This window comes from Enoplosus armatus, chromosome 5, assembly GCF_043641665.1.
Source record: "Enoplosus armatus isolate fEnoArm2 chromosome 5, fEnoArm2.hap1, whole genome shotgun sequence".
Lineage (NCBI taxonomy): Eukaryota > Metazoa > Chordata > Actinopteri > Centrarchiformes > Enoplosidae > Enoplosus > Enoplosus armatus.
Genome location: NC_092184.1, coordinates 2239385 through 2256442, shown reverse-complemented (window position 1 = coordinate 2256442; position 17058 = coordinate 2239385). Strand labels below are relative to the sequence as shown.

Genomic DNA, 17058 nt, shown 5'->3' with positions numbered 1-17058 from the left:
GGTTACAGTGTTATTTACGATGTTTTAGTACCAAAATCGCTGGCACACGCACTTAGACATGCATTAAACTGCAAGGGATGACCTCTAATTTGCCATGTGTGCAAGACATGCGTCCGCATGGGACATGAGGGAAGTGATATAATCATTTCCATAAATATCTGCTTCTGCTTTCTGGGTGTTTTTGCTTTTTTTTTTTTTTTTGTTTTTAAATCTTTTTGTTTTGTTTTGCTGCAGGCTTTGCTGTCCCATCTCTGACCATCCAAACAGAAAACATCTGCTCAATCCCATTAATAGCGGGAGGATGTTTCATTTACAAAGTGGTAGGGCTAGCTTTATACTTGACAAAGGCAGATGGGACGAGGGAGTCGGAGAGAGGGAAAAGCAAAGAAAGAAATGGAGAGAGAAACAAAGAGGGCGGTGATTTCCCTACTTGGCAACACAAAATGCCACAACAAAACTAGTCCACTTTTTAATTAACAACACTAGGCTCAAAAAAAGCTTTGAAAATCGGGAAAATCTCAAATTATAACCATGTGGAAGGCATAAAGCTTACAAGATGGAGTACTTGGGGGACTCAGATAGCTTTACTGTTACCAGGATGCATAAACTTCAGAGCAAATGAGCCCAACGCACAAATGAAAGAGTATCCATCGTAAGACGAGGCTTTGTCTTCAGGGCTGCCAATTTGGGGGGGGGGGGGGACAGGACTCTTTGTGTGTCTGTATGTACTTACACATATGCTGGACATATACAATACAGATTCACTCTGCACTCTGTATACACGGCTAACCAAAGTGTTAGTGTTGCTGTGGGACCATTCATGATCATTTATCTACCCTCTTTTCTCCCACCACCCGTCCACCTACATGTATTGTTATCTTTTACAGTTTAAATCCGACAAATTTAAGGCCTAACCTGTTGAATCCAGTCAAAACAAAATCTTGAGGACTTTCCTTAGCGGAGTGCCAAGAGTTTGGCCTTCAAACCATAAACTATTCTGATGGTTACATAAGTCAAGTAATAGATTAATAGGTGCGTGTTCTTAATCAGTGCAAATGCGGCTACTGGCTACAGTGCTAATTGAAGGAGGGAGGAGAACGGCCAACTAATCCTCTCACCACCACAGCACCGCACTAATATATGAGCAGTTTTATTTCCACTGGGCAGCAAGGTAGGCATTAGGGTTAGTCAGATGCTAACAGGCCAAAGTCAACCGCCTAATATAACAGAGAGGCAGCAGTCTGTCTGACTAATTACATATTTATTTTAGAAATTACAAACACAAACTGGTTTTATTTTGAGCTGAGCATTGAACGGAGTAAGTTTGTATGTGTTATTATCTTTCTGGTTTCTAATTAAAAAGTTTTAGTGTGATACCAAGACATTCATTTTACAACATAACAAGCATTCCCCCCCTTCAAGGATAATTCTGGTTTGTGACAACTTGGGTCTTGGATTTTCATACTTCAGGTGATCATTTCTATCAGTTATGATAACATTGTACTCACCGGAGGACTCGGAAGCGCCGCACACGAAGCTACAAAAAAATTCCGATTGGGGCAAGAAACGCGAGCTGTAAAGACAACTAGGCAACAGGCTGTCAACGAGGCAACGGTTTAGTCAGATTATCAAACCCACTTGATTTGGAGGTGAAAACAAAAAACGGGTGCAACCGAAAAGTTGGTTGCAGTTGGCAAGCCCTCGTCGCACAGTAAGTACTTTAGGCCAATGTAGAACCAATAAGGTTTGGCTGAGCTGAGGGTCTGTTAACAACCAGTCTGATCATCAGACTACTCCGTTTCTTGCCCTGTCTTGACTTATTTTTAGCAATACTGCAGCGTTCCCTCAGCAATTAATTTGGTGGCTGTGCCCTCTGGTCATCAAATTATGTACCGGCATTGATGTTGCTAAATTACCTCAAACGTTTCTGCTGACATTTATGCCATAATACCAATGTATTCGTGATAAGCGAGGATCAGCTGATAATATCAGCCTGGACGATGTTTTCGTTGGGCTTCACTGAATACTAAAGCTACCCATAGCTTAAACTTCTGGCACTTCTGAGGTTTAAGCAATGGGTAGCTTCAATTAAGAAGCGTGTGACCCTTACAAAGCAGAAATCAGATGAACCCTGATTTCTAGATAGTGAGCTATTTTAAAAATTCACCATCTATTCTAGTATGGCAACCATTCTGGGGGGAATGATTGAGGAAGAGAAGGACACAGGAAGGGAGGGAGGGTAAAAAGGAATGGGCGGGTGAAGGCTGCAAAGAAAAAACGAGGAAAAGAGGGGGAAAGGTGCTTATGTTTCATTTGATGTACATCAGGCTGAAACCAAGGGTTGTGTTTTTCTATGCGCTTCACAGGCAGACCACCTGTGAGCACTTAGATATTAATAGATATGAAAAAAGGTGTGTGTGTGTGTGTGTGTGTGTGGCTAACATAGCTGAGAAGCTGCCATTAGTTTGATATTACTATGCTGGAACGCCGGCTCTTTTGACAGGGTAAAACTCTGCCTGGCTTTAAAGTCGTGCCGACACACAAGGGGCAGGCACCGTAGCGGTCAAGTTCACAAAGCGTGACTGTTCTCAAGGCAGAGCTCCAGGCTCGCTCTTCCATCACCTTAAGTGGAAAACACACTACTTAAATCTGTTTTTATGGAGCATTTACATATTTGCACACTTCCTGCTAGAGTTGTTTAAAAGAGAGGTTTTCATTTTGTCATACGCCAGGAGGGCTGTCCAGTGGGTACAACACAGGATGAACAGGCTGCACGGGGAGGTGAAAATGTTAAGGAAGCCTCTGTTTCTACTTCACCTGCGAGAGTCCGTCCGCCAAAGCCACAACCCCAATTTACTGCCACTAATCCCAATTTCCAGTGAATCCTATTACTTTTACTTTGTTTTCTTTCTGTGGTTTTCTAACACGGGACAAACATGTTCTCACAGCAGCTTAGAGAGAACTTTAACACCAGCCCTCTTTTAATGCCATGTTTGAAAAGCTCCAAAACAAATTGCTCCCGTCCACAATCTCCTGATAAAGAATTTGGGACTGTGATCAACTCTTAATCCCCTTTCTGAGCAAACAGGCAGACAGTGAGGCTGGAGGGGTAAGCTCTTTGCATTTACACGGCCTCCTTTAAAGTTCTCAGAGTTCTGTTCGGTTGTGTTAACTAATGAAATCCCTTTGAACATTCACAGCCGCTCGTCATAGGCAAGACTTCACAGTGCTCTGATTGTCCATTGATTTAAAAGACAGAAACTGGAAGGGATCTGTGTGTGAGAATTTAGGTTTCTGAAAACTCAAAATGCCACGGACCATCAGACAAATTAGCTCACAACCGTGAGTCACAAGCAGGACTGTAAACTGCAACGTGGACGTGAGTGCAGAGAGTAACTGGAGTGTCTACCAGTCATGACAGCCATGCAACTGGTGCTGGGATATAAAGAAGTATTCATAATAATGGCAGCCTCGTAAATGCTTTGCCTTATTATTTCATTATCTTTCTAGCAGTGGGAGCAAAATATCTTGACATGAACTGGCCACATTGCCATCACATTTGTGCATATAAATGTCCCAAAATCCCAATATTTTGATGACCTCCTGGCCTTTCTTCTAGTACTACAATAAAGGCCAAAGAATTTAACTTTTGTCAAAATGTCAAAATAAAATGGGAAGATTCTAATGAAATTAACATGCTCCTCAGGGGATGACCCCGTTTCATTTTGGACATTTGGAGGTTTACTCTACTGACTTTCCAATCAAAATGTCAAACGACCTACTGGGTAGATTGTAAAGTAAAGTAAAGATAAAGATAAAGTCAAGTATTTCTGATTCTGATTGAAAATGACAAAATGTGCTGGGCAAATTCATGCTCCAAAGGGGATAACATGGACAACAAAATTCAATTCCATGTTCCATGGATGGCGCCCCATTCGTTCTTGTGAAAGGCTCTCAGTCGATGCCATATGCCAAAAAAGCTTTTCAGGCTTCCACATTTGTGGACCCACAGAACATGCGCACCGGAGTCCTTGTCTGGCCAAGTTGACTTGACTTTCAAAGTTTTATTTGACTGAATGGGTCAAATTCTAATGATACAAAGAGTAATTTCAGGGTGTTTGTGACACTCAATATATTTGTTTTACAGCTGCTACTTTTGTAATAATTGTGTACGGCAAAAAGCAGTTTTGGGCCAGTGCACGTCAAGTGTGGCCACTATGCTACAATTGCCTCACACTTGGGGGATAAACGTTTTCGATTCTACTAGCCTACTGGTCTTTCCTTTAGTGTTTACTGTCGGTATAGCTCTAGGAATAAGGTGCTGGATAGAACAAATAACTAAGTGTTCTTAGTTATTTGTTCTATCCAGCACCTTTTTATTGTGGGGTGTAATAAACATTGCAAGCTTTGTGGGCCACTGGCAGCTTTTACACTTTGAGTATAAATATGTTAATACATTACGTTATTTTGTGTTTAATTTGTTAAAAAAGAAGAATTAAATAAAATTGTAAAATCAAGATTTTCAGTTCAGGTCGCACGTCTCTTTAGTTCCTTTCCATGGTCACTGCTGCCAGTACAAACACACCAGTGCTCAACTCATGGGAGCAAGAAACTTAGCAACTCACCTCTTCTCCAACAAGCCACCCACCTACTCACATACCGTAAGGAAGTTACAAATGACCTGTGTGTTACCACACTGTGGGGGCTGTGAATGACTCCACACTGCTGAGGTGTTTGGTGTGTTAGTCAGCATCTGGGGGGAGCTGGGGTTAGTCTTTCTCAGCCAAGCTTTCCAGAGGCCCTGAGTCATGGTCACTGGCCAACCCAACCGCTCTCCGTAGCTCTGGTCATGTAACCACTTCTTTCCAGATAAAAACCTATTCTTTATTTAACATTATTGCTTTCTTGAAGCCTCCTCTATGCTGGGTTACATTGAACTACTGTAATAATATGCCTTCAACAATCAGTACCTTGACTGTTATTTGGAAAATTGTTGATTCAGTGTTTCTCACACTCATTGGACAGATATCATCACCTCTTAGACTAGGGTGTAGGATGTACTAGTCCTTGTCTGGCTGTGAATTGCACTTTTTCATGAACATCTCTACCGTTTCACAACTGTAGTGGTCTTTATGATAACCAGAGTTAGATAGTCTAGCAGTGCATTACTTTGTACCATTGTGTGTCTTATCTAGCTGTAATGCTGTTAATGAAATTACAGACATCCACAAAGGCAACAGAAAAAAACTTTTCAGAGCTATTCGTCGCTTCTGGCCAGTGCTGGTTTTACTTGTATTATGAGTTCACCTGTTCTTGTGGTTGAGATGTTGTATTTGAATAATCTAATTGTTTAAAGTCGATTCCATCCGATTCCCAATACTGAATCCCAATTGTGGCTGAGGGTCCATTTGAGTTTATTGACCATGACCACATGTTCAGATTCAAAGATCTAATACTACAACAAACCTAATACATAGCTGGACCGCATATGGTCAATGTGCTATAATGTGGCCAAATTGTTAAACGGATAGTCCGTGGTCGTGTCAATAATTTGAATTCCTGGATATTGTTCATCCAATATCCAGTTCATCTGCAAAATGTTCATCTGCAATTTTCTGGAGTGGTCCCAGTAGTACTAGCAAGACACATACGTAAACCAGCTTAGCTAAACAAAGACAAGATGTTGATTCAATTGGAACGCGAACACATAAACAACATATAATCGTATAATAAATAATGTGCATGTCAACTAAGCATAATGATTTCAGCCACTGCAGGTGAATGTGTGGCAATGTCTCAGCTGAACGGTATATAGGAACGTACAAGTGTCACAAGATGGGAATGGCTACATTTTGAAGTACTACTGGAACCGTGCAAGTCACTGAATTTTGCGCCGAACACTGTCCTGCAAATGGTTCACAATAAAAGCCTTATCAAGAAATGAAGGGATTCTGTCCACTGAAACGAAAGAGGGCTTTTAATATGAAACAGATACAGGAAGTGTGCACAAGGTGGCTTCATACTAAAATATGACCAAATATACTTATCAAGTAGAGGGAATTAGAAATAAAGGCATGTCTCTAATATAAGTCTATTTCAAATAAAAGCCTGGTACCCTCTGCAGTTGAGGTAAACAAAGGCCATGGCCGGTATTTGAACATTCACAGTAGGCTCAAATTCTTTAACAAGCGAAGACTGTCACTACAAACCTAGAGATTGTGATCACTGAACATTCCTCAGCATTACAACAGAGGCCGAAGAACAACCCATCTTGTCCCAAGTCAAAATGTGGAAAAAGGCAAGACAGAGAGCCCCGCAGAGTAGCTGGTGTAAATCACATCAGAGCCGGCTGTGAATACTAATTACTACGTTGGTGTGAAGACACAACTCAATCCATGCTAAATGTGTGGCTATAAATGTGTGGCAGAGCGAGGCTGCTTGTGTGCGGGAATTCCCCTCATGTTCAACATGTGCGTGTGGGTCCAGGGTTTTTCGGCGACGGCCTGGTCTCTTTCACACATCAGTAAGATGGAGAGACAGAGTTATTACACCATGGAGAGCTGCCTTCACGGCACAGCTGCCTCAATGGTCAGGCTCAACGGGCCAGGCTATTCATTAGACCGGTCTGTTACTAAACCAGGGATATGGTTTATGGGACAGTTCCGTGTGGGGAGAGACGCAGTCTTGATTCATCTGCCATTACTCCTGTCTTTGATGGGGTATTCAAAACTTCCATATTCAGAACATTTAGATGGCTGCACAAAAAAAAAGTCAAGTTCTGATTCTGTGGTAGCCTGCTGTGTTTTATGAGACTGAAACACGATAGAGATTCTTCACAGCATGATGGTGGAAGCATGTTCTACCTGCATCCAGTTTAAATACAATTTGACTGACAGCTGACTATTTCAGTTTTACTACTTGCAGAGACCAGTTCTAGGAATGCAGAACTTTATTTATTTTTTTATCCGACAATACCCAAGTATACAATGTTATGAGTAACCATTACTGTACCTGTCTAAAGTGGTGGAAACTAGTAACTAAATACATTTACTCAAGTACTGTACTTTTTTTACTTATTTTTTAAGCTACTTGTATTGCCATTGTATTGAGTTCTGTTATACTTTCAACACGGCACGAGTCTAAATAGAACGGCGTCAGATTAACGTAAAGGCTGCAGCAGCACAAGGTAAAACGTGCAGAGAAAGAAATTAAATGTTCATCTTGCTCATCTGATTAAGATCGCTTCAGTAATTTTTTGACATGAGTACGAATGTTGTAAACATGGTGGTGTTGCTACCTTTATCAAATAAATGGTAGGAGTACTTCTTCCACCAGTGCATGTTAAGCACTTGATCCTTATCAGACTGTGTAGGACTGTAGAAAGACAGAAAGAAGTTTGAGAGAATAAAGAGCAGAGGGTGGTGACTTGTATGGCTGCTGGATCAATTACTCCATCTAGTGCCAGTCACAGTCAAAAGTAATGCACAAGTTGTTGGACAATATCTCTGCCATCAAAACATGAATGTATTTTGACCTTGGCATCGTACCTAATAATCAAGTCAAGGATCGTTAAGGACGAGTGAAGAGGACGAGACGTGAAAGAAAACAAGCACACACACATTGCAGCTGTTAAAGAGAGCGCTTTGCCCCTGCACTTTATCTGCGTCCCTCTAATTACACCACTAGGAATAGATCCACAGATCCACCGAAGCGCCGCAAAGCGCCAACCGCCACACCAAGAACTGGCGGCCACCAGTCCGCCCTCTGTAGAGCCTCCAACACACACAAGCCACTGGGGTTTCTTACATAACTCTTCCCAGCCAAAACTTCTGGGCTTTCCAGGCTCCGTTTGAGTCATATCATTGTTTCCTGCTAAGTCTATCTTTCTTGTTTCTGCCATGTTGAGCTTGACCACTGTGAAGGGAGCCTCAGCAGGGCCAGGGAGGTAGTTCGGTAAAAGCCACTTCCACTAACTCTTTGGAAAGAGTTCACTTAGAGCCAGACCAATGAACCCGTCACTCAGGATTTGGGCTCTGATCAAATCAAGAGGCCTCTAATTATGGGACACTCCACAGCAGGCAGCAGAAATGAAAATGAATAAAAGAATAAACAATGATGAGAGGAGTACTGCAATCACAAACGTGGAAAAAGAGGAGTTTCTACGCTTGTGTGAAGATTCATCCTAATCTTATTACACGCCCTAGCTGCAATGAAAAAAAAAAAGGGGGAAATCTGTGTTTTTTGGCCTCACTTCTGGTGCTGTTTACAGTTGTAATTTATTAGCCCTTTAGATTTGGCTCACAGTAAATGAGTCAGAAAGATTAAAATTGCGTTTGGAATTTGAAAGTTGACGGTGCCCCGTGGAAAGGTTCACAGGGGATTCTGTCGGCTGGCTGACTCGGCATTTACCGGTACACTGAAACCAACTACCACGTGTACTACATTGTGCTATGTTGAGGGTGTACTTTTGTAGAGACCTAGCATGGATGTTAAAGAAAGAAACGGTTAAAAGACCTGAGTGTCACTCGTGACAACGTGAATCACACACTTTTTGTTGAAATGAAGCCGACCAAAGACACCTCCGGAACCTGGCAAAGCATGGTGACTTTAACTGAACTAGCCACCCGATAAATTGCTAACTTTGTCCATCTGCCAATTAATGTTCGGCAGGTGCAATAGTGGGGGTTATTACCATCTCAAGGTATACCTTCCAAAGTCACAGTCTTTTGACAAGATACACACTTTCACCATACATTGTTTCCTTGCTCTAAGAAAGTACCACAAAAAAGGGGGTTTTCTACTAACTTTGGAAGATTCAAACTTGATTTGGCTAACTGCCAAGGCCCGATTTCAGCCTAGTGGATTCTATCCCCCATCTCCTCTTCAAGTGATTACTCCGAACTTGAGCATTCTCTCAATGAATGAATGTAGAAGAATTAAAGCCTGCAAGGCGGCGTGAAGCAATAGCATCTTCTACAGCTGTCAATATCACCATTGGTTTTTCAAGAAACACTGTTGAAAAACCATGTATACTTCCTCCTGAAATGACTTGAACTATTCGAGATTAAAACATGTCTCTTTCGTTGATGTACTTTTGAGCAGGTTTGTGTTCAGGTTGCGTTTCGTGCAATTTTTGGTGAGGTCAGGGTGGCAGTGGGTGACGTCTAGACAACTGTATCTTGTCTGTCTTTGCCTGCAATATCATCCTGTTCCTGCTCAGGCAGAGCTGCTGAGTTTCAGTCATGAGTCTAGGTAAGTGAAGGATTCTTGTGGCTTGGAGGTCAGGGGGTGAGAGCCATCTCTCAGCAGCTCCTTTATTAACCGCACATGCGCACACACACAGCTTAAAAATACATGAACACATGCACGCTCGCACGCGTACACACCACGGGAATAACAGGAACATACACAAGCTGACACATTGCACGCACAGACAGACTGACAAGGTAGCCTGCTCACGCTTACAAAGCACCTACTGTCCCTTTCTCTTTGGGGTTGAGGTCAGCAATGCTAAGAAAGTGGGAAAGGAGAGTAAAATGATGTGTTGAGAAGGGAGTGTAAGATCTGTACGTGGAAGCTCATTTCAGCACAATGATTCATGCACTCGTAGAGTACATCAGCACGAGGTTAAAAAAAACAAACAAAAAAACCCAGAATATTTTACATTTTTTCCAGCTGTCTCAAGGGCACGGTTGTCACTTGAGTGGCAGCATGTCTGTTGAACGAGAAGCACAGAAACTCTGATGGAAATAGGGGAAAGAAAAAAACCTCGACCTGCATAATGACCAGCTTTGGTCATAACATGTCACACGGGGGCACTCAACGTAAAATTGGTCAACATGGCTGTCATACGTGCTACAACAGTGCATGTTGCTACCTCCACTGGACACTGTCAGAATCTTCCACTGTTGACCAGGAAGCGCAGCCTCAAAACAAAAGGCTCGTCATTCTCTTGAATGCCACATAGTAACATGAATCATGGTGAACATGTTTGGTACTGCCTTTGTTTCAGTAAAGACACAAGCGCAAGTGACATCACGGCCTCCATGTGGTGGAGACACTGTTTAAATGTCGCCAGACTGGTTGTCTGGCCCTCCTGCATTTTAAATTAAAGTATTCCTGGTTGCTGGTTTGATTTCCTTCATTTCATTTAAATGACTATTAATATGAAAACAAATGGTAAATATGCCACTTTCACTAAAAGCTATACTACAAGTCACAGCCAGAGGTCAAATAGTATATGTTTTCAGTGCATTTGGAAGCACATAATGTGGACCGGACTACTATGTAGATACTTGAGATTAACAAGGGTCTGAGCTCTACATTTAAAGATGGTAATAACTAAAGCAAAATAATAAATCAATACATTTCACATGTGCTGCAATTTGACTTGACGTTCATAGTACATCAGGACTGGGGGAGACGTCTCGTAGAAAGCACTGCTTCCGTCTGGCAGATTGATTTTAACACTTGAGCTGAAGCAAAGCCTAAAAACTAGCCTGACTGAGACAAGATTCTCCTGGAGGGATATGTTATGTTGTAACTCAGGTCAGACTTGTTCAACAACGTTTCCTGAAAACAGACCTTTAGTAAAGCATGTAGTATTTACTGTATGTGACGAGATGCCTCAGTTGCGTGTGTTGCCAGTGTCTTGAGGTTAGTGTAAAGGCATGTGTTGGGGAAACTCAGGCTAAACACATGTGCATTTGTGTACAATACGAATACATCTGGGTGAGTTGGCTGGTCCAGCCCTGCCGAAGACAAGATGAGGTGACCACATGTGAGCCAAACACACACCATGTTACACCTGAGTGGAAGTGTAATCTCGCTCCTGCTTTTTATGTCTTCCGAACTTGTACTCAAAGAGCGCTCTAGCTCCTTCCTCAAAAATGAATGTGTGTGCGTGCGCGAGTGAGTGAGTGAGTGTGTATGAGTGTGTCTTACCACTGGGGTTGAATTGCATGCAGGATATGGGTTTGTCATGAGCTGGGAAGTGAGCCACCACTCCCTCTCCGTCCGAGTCCTCACTCACCAAGACCTGGAGTGTATATATATACACACACACACACACACACACACACACACACACAAATACACAAAGAAACTCATTTTCTAACAATGAGAACATTGAACTCAGATCGGGACTTTCCCCTGCTCAAGGATTTCTCTTCACATTTTGGTTTGGTCTGATATCATCGCCACACTCAGCAGTGTTCTTTGACATCACCCCACAGTGAAATAGCTGGAAGTTAAACTTGTTTCAGAATGTGCCATTGCCCTCTTGTGGATAGAAAATAATTAGCATATTACCTGAAAGACAAACGAGCACTTTGTTAAAAAAAATCTCTCTCTTTGTGCTGCATCAAAGAAAATTCTGAATCATCAAAATCAGAGCTGTTATTAGTGCTAGTGCTTCAGTAAAAAGCTGTACTTAGACCAGTGTGGATGGGAAATGACCCAACAACAGAGACAAGAATATGGACAGATTTACTTTGGCAATAATGTTGCTTTTCACATGTGGCTTTGACAATACCCAATGACAGCGGGTTTTCCCGTAAACAGGCAAAAGCTGGCGTCAAATCTTGCTTTAGCATCCTACTTCTGAAACTCGCCTAAGAAAATTCAATTATAACTCACTTTGCACAACTAGAGGCTGCTCTTAAATCTCCGTACGAAGTCTGTCGCCCAGACTGAGACGAATCTAACAAAGGCTGAGCTGAGACCAGGAGCTGGCAGAAAAGCCCTTTAGTCACGAAGAGAGATTAGAAATAAGCCCAAACATGAGGCCACTTTGTGCAAAAGTGTGTGTGTGTGTGTGTGAGAGAGAGAGAGAGAACATATACGCAGGGTTAAATTTGTCCCCAGTGTTGCATTAACGATGTCAGGAAGGCTGGCAGAGCATTTTAAATAGGAACTAGCCGAAACAAGAAACAGCCTGTAAAAACTAAGGGCTTCGTGTCAGACTACAAGCAAGAAAATAAGCAGGAAAAGAAAAGAAAAGAAAAAAAAAAAAAAAGGGGGGGGAGAACAGAAAGAAAGAAAGAGGCTGGTGACATGAAGCAGATCACTTTTATTATGGTGCAGGCAGACAATGTTGTTATGTGAGGGAATCCTGCTGGAGCCCTTTGAAACAAGGGTGTCCTCCAGAGAGCCAAGCATGTTACACAGGGGAGAGCATGTGTGCCTGTGTGTTTTGAGGCTGCGGTTCCAAATAAGGAATTTCAAAGCCTGGAAGAGATGGGAATATCCTGCACTGCCACACTAACACAGGAACTCACCTCTATCATATTCCTGCCTTTTCCCATTCCTCCAAAAATCACACCCAACCCACCCCCTCACCACCCTCGACCCTCCCAAACCTCCCTCCACCATCCATTAATCCTCCACTCCTAGCTTTCCCCTCCCTGCCTGCCTGGCCTAGCCAGTGTTTATGACCAGTGTACGGTTACAGTGTGTCAGCTGGTGACAGAGTGCAGGCCTGCTTCTGAAGGCTTAGGTCCAGCTTATAAGACAACACACTGGCTACAGGGCAGCTACAGTCGCTGTGTAGGAGAGGAGGAGAAGGCAGTGAGTGTGTGTGTGTGTGTGGTGACTACACCACTGATAAACTGTACAATGTATGCTAACATGCCTCATTAAAAATGTGACAGCTACTGCAGTGTGATTAATCATGGTTTGGAGTGGCTGAGGAGAATTAAGGGGATAAAAGCTTTTAGCATTTCTTCGTTAAGCGGAGATCCTGTTGAAGGCCACTGGCATGGTTCAAACCCTAGACCCAAATATTGGTATGTATACTTTCTGTACCCAGGTATATGCACCTGGGTGGGTCTGCGTAGAATAATGTGGTTAAGGACAATACACCTAAATGTAGCTTTCCCACCTTTGTATTGTAGATTACAGTTAACCACTTTTTTATTCTAACATACAACAATTTCAACTATGACACTGTTTTATTGTTATTTATCTTTTAGTATTTTTATGTATTGCAACTAGGGCTATGTCATATCATATTGTTCATGATAATAGTAGTACATTTTTTTGTGTGTATGATGCGTTATATTATAACGCTACTGGGACATGTTGGTTATTTCTGTCATGTCTACTTACAGAAGCAACGAGCGTGGATGAAAGCGAAAGTAATGTTGCTGCCTGCTCCTCTATAGAGGAGAAGGAGAATGATTTTGGTCGTGTGGAAGTCATTTGGTAAAAGTATGATCTAAAACAAACCACGATGACACATAAAAATGTCATCACCTCAGGCAGAGATGAGACCAGTTCGGATGGGAGGAGATTACGCACGTTTATAATCATGCAAACAACCAAACAGACAGACTACGTTGTGCCGCCTATAATTACCAAATCGTTGGCCAATTGTGCTCTTGTACGGCAGCAAAGGCAGACATTGGAAAGAAATGAGCAAAGTGGACTCATGTCATTGGGCTGAGGATATGATGCCAATGCAACAAGTTGAAAAGCAAGACTTCAAGCAACTTATTAAAAAAGCATCCAATACTTTTTCAAAAACAGCAGTCCTGCACATGTATGTCAAGTACTGTGATAACATAGCAGCTGCATTGTCTTCTGCAGACAACTGAGAACCAGCCATGAACATAAGGTTTTTTGTTGCTGCAGATAAAATTTGTATCTTTTAGTACTATATTATATACATATCATCATGAATACCGTTTCTGCATGATGAACATGATGTCGGCAATTTCACCCACTCCTATTAACAGCTTGCAATCTTTTGGTGGGAAAAACACTAAAATAGAAATAATGTATATAGCTATGAACTTACGTCTGACTCACCTCCCATAAAGTGGCTAAACTGAATGTTGAGACCTTATTTAACACAGTCGTTCAGCCTTGAGCTTCATGTGTGGTTACAGGCCCAAAAGCTGACGATTTACAGAGCGTCTCTCCTACCAGGGCTGCTCAAACAGACAGGGGCTGTGGCTGAAAGCTTGGCTGTTAAAATATGCAGCAAATCTAAGTTACACCTTTCAGCGAGTTGTGCAGAGTGAGGTGAATGGGCCTGAGTGTGTCCAAGCCACGGGGGGGGGGGGGGGCAACCTTGGAGATTTTCCTGTTTCCCACCAAGGCAAGGCCAAAGTTATGTTTACCTGGGTCATCCATGACAAGACCAGAGAGACAAAAAGCCAAGAACAAATTTGTGCCAATTTAATCTTTGGGGGGTGTGTGTGTATATGCATTATGGATATAAAAGGCCCAGTTGGGGGTAAATGTAAGCATTTAGAGGTCTAGCCGGTAAAGCTGACACTCCATTAAACAATGATAGTCACCTGTTAACAGTTTCTGGTTGACCACCATGCATGATCCAAAAGGGGAATACTGAGTGAGCTCAGGCCAGTGTCAGTCTGAGGGAGGCTCTCAGGTTTACAAGAACCTAATCTGTTTGGCCTACAATTCAAGAGTCATAGTGAAACTTAAGGGCTAGGCCCTACGCGTCACTGTAGATACTGTAACTTTATGCTAAGATGAACCAATACAGAGACAAATTCTGCATTTACATGGTTGCTTTTTTATTTGATTTCATATATGTATAACGCTGATATTATATGACTTGTTGTATTATGACAGGGTTCTCGCTGTCCTTGATGTAGAATTCCATGACTTTTCAATGACTCCCCATACTGCGGCGCTTTCAAGCTTTCTTAATGTCCAAAAAGGGACAACAATCTGGTGTCAATGAGCATTTTAAAAACAGAATCACAAATATGTACAAATCCAGCTTCATCAAATAACTGCCAATACCAAACGAAAGTAGACACACTTGACTGACCTGTCCTTCGCCAACGCTGTGTGTGTCAATGATGGTGACCACACCGGGGTTGTGGGGGCTACGGCGGCTCGCGCTGTGAGGCGTGCCCTCCTCGTCCGGAGTGCCTGCCGGTAGGGTGCCTGCCAACTGCGTGACGACTTTACCCACCATTGTCAGGCCCGTCTTTAAAGTCTGGAAGAACAAAGAAGAAAAGACTGTGTGACGACCGGTGTTATCTATTCCCAAGTAATGTATTCTGCATGTGTGGGATTTATTGTATTTTGTAACTCACTTAGTTTGAAGCCTTTGCAGTGCATGTGCAATACCGTGTTTGTGTGCGCATGCACCATGTTCACTTGATGCCTGCTGATAACTTGTAGTGCTGCTGACTTGTAGCACTGTAGCCACAGAAGACACCCGTGTGTGTGTGTGTGTGCGCGTGTGAGGCTCCTCTGTGTCCGCTTAAGGCCCAGCCAGGGTGTCTGGCTCAAACACACCTCTGTGGCTCGATTGAGGGAAATGGATAGTGCTGCTTAAGTGGAGTCTATCTCACCTACTACACTGTCTTTGCCTAATGGAGTCCAATGCGTGTGACTGTGTGTGTGTGTGTGTGTGTGTGTAAGCGCCAAAGGGGCCCCGGAGAGCCTAATCAGGCATTCAGACGAGGCGGCCCTGTCAATACAGCGTGGCGCCTCGCGTTTGTTGGGTCTGAGGATCACCCACTGTCTCCCTTTGCCACTTGGCCAGGCACACTAACAGTGTCTGCTGCCTATGTGTGCGTGTGTACGCCTGCATTTGTGTGTGTGTGTGTGTGTGTGTGTTTGTGTAAAATGCCAGAAGAGCCATCAATTATTAAGTGAGGCGTTTGGCTCCTAATTGATCAACACTAATGTGTTTTCTAATCACTGCAGTTGTGGAGTTCTTAGTGGTAGTCCAAACAGGGGCTATTGATCTGCTGCTGGTGGGGAGGGGGGGGTGTCTGGAAGATCATGTCCGATGGCTGACAGAAACACATGAACACACACAGCTTATGGCCTGATGTCGCTACCTAAACAACAGCCTAATTTATGTGAAAGGTCTCCATCATAATCCCAGGAGTGATGGGCAACGGGATTGATGTGATACACAAATTTACTGTAAGAGAGCAACTTTGGGACAGGGAGTCCAATAGGCCAGAGCTATTGCACTCTTATCTTTCTTATAAATAAAAGCCATTACACTTTAATGCTACCCCCCACCCCCCCCTTTTTGTTTCCATGTCTCTGGACGTCAGCGCTAAGAGCCAGCGTGTCGCGCCACAAGCCAGAAGGAGATATCTTGTCATCCATATTGAGATATATGGTCTTAAATGAGGAGAGGGCAGGCAAGCAGACTGCCTGTCTGCATATCAATACCCCCCACCATTGTCTCCACCCCTTACCATGCCGCTAACCTGTTAGCGACACAGTGCTCTTTTTGATGTATACCATCATTAGCCTGCTAATGAGACTTTTCTCACACTAGCTGTTAGCACTCATTAAGTAAAGGGGAAGGGATACACTTGCTCTTTGTAAATCAATTATCCCTTCCTCTGGGACGCGAATGGAGAAACAGACTAGAACCAGATGAGGAGCTAGCTTGGAATGAATTTCTCCTGGTATCAAAGGGGGCTGTTGGCTGTTAGTGAGCCATCTTAGAGTCACTCCCCTGTGGAGATGAGTGAAACAAGACCACTGGAGAGAAACAGATTACAGTGGGAAAAAACAGATACAGTAGGCAGGTTGATGAAGTGTCTCATAAGCTCAGCCCCAGTCAGCCAGGCGGGCCAGGTGGGTCCAATGTCAGCACATTTACAGATGGCGTAGGCAGAGCTGGAAATACTGTATTATGTGCCATTTTGTCTGAGCAAAGACTTAAGATAGCTTATAGCTACAATCTGAACAAGAGGGCTAATTCTCAAAATTTTAACATTAAAGCAAACTAGAGTTAGTCCTTCTGTAGTGAGACATGACACTAAAACAGTGGTGTCATTGTGTTGCCATAATGCTAAACTCAATGTGAAACTCTGTAGCTGCACTGCCGTCTTTATTTCATAATCTGACAATATGCAGGTCAGAGTGTTTTGTAATGACAATGGAGCATCCGATTCTGTTATCTTCTGCATTTCTTTTGTGTTCCCTGCTGTATTGCACACGTACCAAAGAGTGAGCACAAAAACGAGGTACAAACCGTGAATTTTCTGTACCGTTTCACTCTTAACAGAAAGTTTAAGGAACATTCTGTTGCAGATCAGCCGG

General features: G+C 42.9%; 1 protein-coding gene across 4 annotated transcripts in view; it reads right to left on the bottom strand.

Annotated features, from left to right (window-relative positions):
- bcas3 (BCAS3 microtubule associated cell migration factor) overlaps window positions 1-17058 on the bottom strand; it is a 303021-nt gene that overhangs the window by 246968 nt on the left and 38995 nt on the right. For all 4 annotated transcript variants that reach the window (XM_070905817.1, XM_070905815.1, XM_070905818.1 and 1 more), the window contains exons 11-12: window positions 14804-14974; window positions 10945-11038 (exon numbers count right to left, since the gene is read on the bottom strand). In XM_070905817.1, the coding sequence (XP_070761918.1) occupies window positions 10945-11038; window positions 14804-14974 (265 nt within the window). The remainder of the gene's footprint in view (window positions 1-10944; window positions 11039-14803; window positions 14975-17058) is intronic.